The 6,406-nt window shown below is 31.4% G+C and overlaps 3 protein-coding genes across 3 annotated transcripts in view; 1 reads left to right on the top strand and 2 right to left on the bottom strand.

The window, feature by feature from the left end:
* LOC105623336 (F-box only protein 39-like) overlaps positions 1 to 1,232 on the top strand; it is a 2,447-nt gene extending 1,215 nt beyond the window's left edge. The window contains exons 4-6 of the mRNA XM_012204732.1: positions 67 to 293; positions 700 to 858; positions 1,060 to 1,232. Of these exons, the coding sequence (XP_012060122.1) occupies positions 67 to 293; positions 700 to 858; positions 1,060 to 1,232 (559 nt within the window). The remainder of the gene's footprint in view (positions 1 to 66; positions 294 to 699; positions 859 to 1,059) is intronic.
* A 1,569-nt stretch (positions 1,233 to 2,801) lies between these two features.
* LOC105623337 (gastrula zinc finger protein XlCGF67.1-like) lies at positions 2,802 to 4,034 on the bottom strand. The gene is made up of 2 exons (XM_012204733.1): positions 3,652 to 4,034; positions 2,802 to 3,312 (listed from the first exon to the last, which is right to left on the bottom strand). The coding sequence occupies exons 1-2, from the start codon at positions 3,891 to 3,893 to the stop codon at positions 2,802 to 2,804; spliced, it is 753 nt and encodes a 250-aa protein (XP_012060123.1). The 5' UTR covers positions 3,894 to 4,034.
* A 1,063-nt stretch (positions 4,035 to 5,097) lies between these two features.
* LOC105623367 (zinc finger protein 239-like) overlaps positions 5,098 to 6,406 on the bottom strand; it is a 4,473-nt gene continuing 3,164 nt past the window's right edge. Inside the window, exon 2 of the mRNA XM_012204761.1 lies at positions 5,098 to 6,025. Within this exon, the coding sequence (XP_012060151.1) occupies positions 5,098 to 6,025 (928 nt within the window). The remainder of the gene's footprint in view (positions 6,026 to 6,406) is intronic.

The raw sequence follows: 6,406 nt of genomic DNA on the forward strand, positions 1-6,406 counted from the left end.
ATAACTTTATTCGTAACAATTTTATATAAATTGTGATTGACACAATGTGTTTGAATTATTTTTTAGGTACTTACGCTTACTAGGTCGTTTTCACGCGCTAACTCTGTTGAAATTGGACTATCCAGCTTTATCGAATCATGCTCTTGATGCTCTTGCAAGCGGAGCATCGAAAACACTGAAATACCTGTATATATCCGTAAGAGATTCGGATTCTAGGCAACACATGGTAGCGGACGCTGCTTGGCGCAATTTGGTGTTAGCTTGCCCTGACTTGACAGTATCCTATACTATAGGTATAACATTGTTGTTGTATATATTCAATTGCTTTAACTTTTGTTAAAGATTTCATCTTTATATCAGTTTTTTTTTATTTCCAGAATTATTATATGATCATTTTTCAAGTTTATTTTTTATTATAAAAGTTTTCTAAAAATGCAGAAATTTAATTTAATATGAATAGGCTTATAATATTAAGATTATTTATTTGTGTTTGATTAATTGATTATTATTTGATTTAGATGCTTAAATTGGAAATTATATAAATTCACAAAAAATATTAAGCGAAGATTCGCTTTGTCCAAATACGTTTTCCATTCATTTGTGTTTAAAAATAGATTTAATTTTCTTTCATATATATATATTATTTACGGACTTACTCAGAATTATTGCATCATTCAGCTTTTTAAGTCTGATTTTCAGTGAACATCTCACATTACGAGGATATGTGCTACTTGCTACTGCCTAGTGTCCCTTTAGCCAAATTTCATATGTTCAGCGGACATGTATGGGATCAGAGTAGATCCCGTAACTTCAGAAACACAATTGGTCTGATAATTACTCAATACACAAATACCTTAGGTATTTTACAAGCTACTTGCTAAATCAATTTGAAGAGATTTAATTAATGATATAAAGTAAAATATTTATTAGTACTGCCGCACTTGTCATATAAACCTTATAAATTATAAATTGAATTTTTTTTCATGAATAAAAATTCTGTACCTATCGTTATATACCTATTATCAGAATAAGATGAGGAAAAAATATCTTCTCTTGTAGTTGAAGTTATGCTGCAGCTTAGGAACAATCGTGAATCACTCGACGATTTGTTAGTGTCCATGCTGATACGTTGCAAGCGTTTGACAAGATTGCAATATGATGGAATTATAAGGAGCCTCGAGACTTTACGCGAGATATGTCGACTTCAAGCCGAACGTAAAACCCGTAAGTAGAAATATTTTTTATGGCAATAAACATGATTATATGAATATGATCACAGATTTCAGGACGATACATGTAAAACCTCGGAATGTCAATATACAAAATCGAGCTATACTGAACGATATTAATTATCGATACGATCGCAAAATGCATGAACAAGGAGTCGATTTTCGGATTGAAGATATCACTTCGATCTTATTCTTCTATTGATAATTTATCTCACCGTTAACTTTGGGTGATTTAGAAAAAAATTCTGTATCTATTTTGATGTTTTGCGATTACATAATATCAAATGTTTTCTTTTTTGTTAAATAACATGATAATAAAATAATAAAATTCTCAGAAATGAAATAATATATAATTGTAACAGAGCAACAAGCAGTGTAATATATAAAAATATTAAAACTGATTAACAACTTATTTTAAGTCTTAAATGATTAATATATATATGTATATATATTTTGACACAATAGCGCATATACGAGTTATTATAGTTATTATAAAAATTATTATTTATTTAATATATATATATATATATATATAATAATTATTAATTTATATAAAATCATTAAATTGCATTTTTCTCTATATTTTCTTACTTTATTCACAAATAAATAGCACTTATATAAAATAGCAGTAACTATTTGTATAGAAAATAATAAATCAAAATAATAGCATTATTAATTATGAAAATTTGATTGCACTTTACACAACAAATGCTAATATTCATGTATAATAAATAACACATATATCACAATCAAGAATATTTTTTATAAAAAACAAGAAAAAATGTATTTAAAAAATACTTTTAAATTGTATTGAAAAATGTATCTCATTAATATTCAAATACTTTTAAATATTTTTATCTTTTTTTCGTCAAATCTAGCAAACTAATAATAAAAAACATTTCTATTTAGATGTTTTAAATTTGTCTATTTTTTATTTTATGTAGTAATATATGCATTATTATATTTCTTTTATTAATAATAGATATATTACATTATATATATATATAAAAAAAGAATCTTTTTTATCAGTATGGACGGTTTCTTCGTTACTAAAAATTACAAAATATGTAATATTTATCATCCTGAGATAAAGAAAGTTTAATTTTTAATCTCTTTACTTATAATATTTTCAAAACTTTAATAATGTAAAATATTTATCATCTAATAAATCTTCTTTATCGAGATAAATAACGCAAAGAATTATTTAAAGAGGTTTCTATTTAAAGAGTTTGAATGGATTTTAGAACTATTTTTAAGAATATTTTCTTAAAATGAAAACACTTAAAATATTGACGCGCGTGTGTGTGTGAAAAGAGAGAAGAAGAGAGAATGCCAATCGCACTAAAATTTTCTATCTGCAACATCAATCGTTAAAATACCGATAAATTGTTCGAATTTTGTGAATTTGCTTTGCAGAAAAATCTTCTTAAGATTATGAAGATTAAAAAAATTGTAAGAAAAAAGAAAATCGATTTTTTTTCCAATAAATTCAGAACTCGATTATTCCGAATATTCTCAAACATGTAAGCTCCTTCGCATTGACTTGACAAATCGTATGAAGATAACTTAATCTCAACGACAAGACTTCATATGAGTATTAAGGACAGTTCGTGTGATGAAACCCTTATTGCACCGAGAACAAATGTACGGTCGCTCCCCCGTGTGATATCGCTTGTGAACAACCAGAGTAGATCTCTGTGTGAAGGCCTTGCCGCATTGGTCACACGAATACTTCCGTTCTCCAGTGTGTGTGACATTGTGGGTTCTCAACATGGTGTCACAGGCAAAACATTTGCCGCACACTTCACAAGTATACGGTTTTTCACCGGTGTGCGATCTATTGTGAATTTCGAGGCCCTTCGCGGTCTTCAGCTCCTTGCCGCACAATGCGCAAAGGTACTTGCGCCTCTCACAGTTCGACGGGACACCATGAGTCCTGACCTTGTGTTGCTTCAGCATCGACCTATACTTATAAATCTTGCCGCAAATGTCGCATTTGTGCTCGGACTCGTTCTCGCTAGATTCCTCAAACTTCTCGTTCGATGCAGGATCATAATGATAGAGACGATTGTGTTCCTTCAAGCTGTACAACATGCTCTTATAAAATATATCAATATCATCTTGATATCGTAAAGTTAATTGATTTTAAAAAATGTAATAGTGTATTTTTAATCTCAAAAAACAAAGTTTTACATTTTATTTTCTAAAGCAAGTCGAGGATACGCTTTCGATAGTAAATAAATCAAACAAACAAAAAAAGATGATAATTGTTTTAACAATCGAGAAACGCGGAGTCAGAATTAAATTTCCTCCGAACAACACAACAAAGAATTTAGAAAAATTTAAACACATGGATTTCGATTGAAAAATGCTATAAATAAATTCAACAGTAACAGCAGATTCAATGATTAAGAAAATATACCTGTACATGTCGTTGAAGATGCTATCGCAAGCGTTGCAACGCTGCATGAAATCGTGCGTTGCTGCGTGCGCGATTAGAGCGTCCTTGTCGACAAAATCCTCGCTGCAAATCTCGCACGTGAATTCTGGGTGACGTCGCCGTTTGTGTTTTTCTACATCTGTCACACTGACACCCATAAAGCTACACTGGATGCACGGCACAGTCTTCGGCATGTGTGATTTCTTCACGTGAGCGTTAAGCATGAACTGCTGGGGATAATTCTTCTCGCAGATAACACACTTGAAAGGACGATGGATGCCATGCGTTATTCTGAGGTGCGCAACTAGTCTGGTAACGAAGTGAAATTTTGCCTGACATAATTCGCAGATCTTTTCACCACCTTCAAATCTGCAACGAAAACAGCAAGCGTTTGAATGATTATTATAGATAGAGCTTATTGTTATAGCTCAACAATTTACTTACAATTTACTTACAATTTACTTACTAAAATAAATTACATCAATTATTTTTCCAACACAAATTGCTGTCATGCACAAATAGAATATAATTTGAATTAATAAATAATAAGAAGTTATAGAGGCTTTTTTCTTATTGGTTGAATTACTAAATTAATAAATAAATATCTACAAAGATATTTCATTAAAATATCAGAATTTCCGATTGAGAATCTATAAAAATTTTAGAAATAAAAATTGAAAATTTATCTTTCTACATCATATTAAATTTAATTTTTAAATTAAATTTAGTTTTAACATTTGTTAGCTATATTTTTTAAATAGCACTGAAAAAAATAATTAATTTTAAATCTTTATCCAAAACCTAAATCTATTATAATTTCTTACATTTTCTGGTGGGAACTATAAATTTTTCAAAATAAATTTTGAAATAAAAACTTTAACTTCTGCGATATTTATAAATTCATTATCCTCTGTGAACTTGAAATGTACGCAAGAGATACATATTAGGTGTAGTAAAAAGAAATCCATTATTTTTGCATGAAATTGAATGGAAAAATAATAGATTTCTTTTTACTACACCTAATATTAACATACATTATATGCAACTCACTTCTGTCCAAAATCAAGCAAATCTCCATTCTTCATCTTCAAATCGTGATTATTCGTCCACTGGCTGCAATGATCGATACACATTTACGTAAAGCGTTGTAGAAAGGTAACTGTAATGCTACTAACATTCATTCGTTACCTATAAAATCGATGCTATTGTAAAATGCGTTTCCGCAGCTGAAAAGAACTCACACAGATCGCATCATAGAAAGCCACAAGTGACGAATGAGATTCAACCGTAAATTTTAGAAACAAAATATCATTTCTTGTTCCAAAATTATTTATGTTACATTTATTACAAAATATTACAATCGCAGTCAACAAGTCAGTTCTAACTAGAGAGATCGGAATGTATCGAATTCGTCGTAAGTTTTCCATTTCATAGCTTAGGTTGCGTGATCTTCTCATGCATTTTGTGATGTCTCTTGAGCAAGGTATTGGACACAAATCCTTTATCACAATCCGGACATTGGTAAGGCCTCTGACCCAAATGATATCGCAGATGAAAAACCAAGGATGTCCTTTGCGTGAAACCGCGGCCACACTGTGGACATATATGCGGTTTATCACCTGTGTGCGTTCGTTTGTGAATATTCAGATTCTCCTTACTGGCGAACTTCTTATCGCACATGTCGCATTCAAAAATTTTCTCGCCTGTGTGGCTGCATTTGTGCACTATCAGTCGTCTCATCGATGACAATTCTGCACCACACAGATCGCATAGGTGCTTCGCCGGAGCGTTCGTAAAGCCGTGCTGATTTTTCATGTGCCTATCCAACAATCTTTTATATACAAATCTCTCCGGACAAAACTTACACGCGTGCCTCGTCCTCACGTTCCTTGCAGTTACAGCGGTTTGTTTGCTAGTGTGATACAACCCTAAATGTACTAATAGATTCTTTTTGTATTTGTAATGCTTACAACAGTGTTCACAGCGATACGGATTCTTGTTAGTGTGCGTATTCTGGTGCTCTATATACTCAGTCCTGTAATAAAAGCCCTTGTCACAGGTCTCGCACTTAAAGCTATAGTCCTTCGCATGTCGACGACGATGGCATTCCAGATTGGATTTCTGGTTAGTGCTGTACTCGCAGAGATCACAATTGAACACCCTCAACCCTGTGTGAATTAGTTTGTGGCGAGCTATATTCATCGGGCTGCGAAATGTCTTGCTGCATTCATCACAGCTAAATGCCCGGTCGATGTTATGCAGATTCTTCAGATGCTCCACGAGCTTCCGCGTATGACGGAAGCGAGCCCCACATTTGACGCATTGGTGCACGTCGCGCGATCTACCCCGTCTTTGCCTGAAAGGAGAGGAGAATAATGAAATACATGTTTCACGATAGAATTTTATAAAAGAACACAAAAAATTAATTAAAACAATTTTCCACTGAAAAATTAACTAACTACATTTTTTGTAATAGATTTGTAAAAAATCTTAAACAATTTACTTTTACTTCTTCAATTTGTGTAAGCATTACCTACCCTTTTCATCACTTTGTCTTCAACAAATAGATATGATAACATAAAAAACCTTAACAATATATTAACAAGGTACTGACGTAATAATTCTGAAAAGTTTAGCAATTTTTCTGTAAAATTGAAATAGAAATTGTAAATAAGAATAAATTATTTTGTTATTAAATCGACACGATATTTTTAAGTTAGATTAAATTATTTAAGAT

The sequence above is a fragment of the Atta cephalotes genome (genome assembly GCF_000143395.1).
Source record: "Atta cephalotes unplaced genomic scaffold scaffold00056, whole genome shotgun sequence".
Lineage (NCBI taxonomy): Eukaryota > Metazoa > Arthropoda > Insecta > Hymenoptera > Formicidae > Atta > Atta cephalotes.

What these genes read in the sequence shown, in the direction of transcription:
- LOC105623337 (XM_012204733.1), bottom strand. Translation starts at nt 3,893, where the DNA reads ATGCTTAACGCTCACGTGAAGAAATCACACATGCCGAAGACTGTGCCG. An exon ending in ATCTTCAACGACATGTACAG is followed by an intron (nt 3,313 to 3,651) that starts GTATATTTTCTT and finishes CATGTTGTACAG; the next exon opens with CTTGAAGGAACACAATCGTC.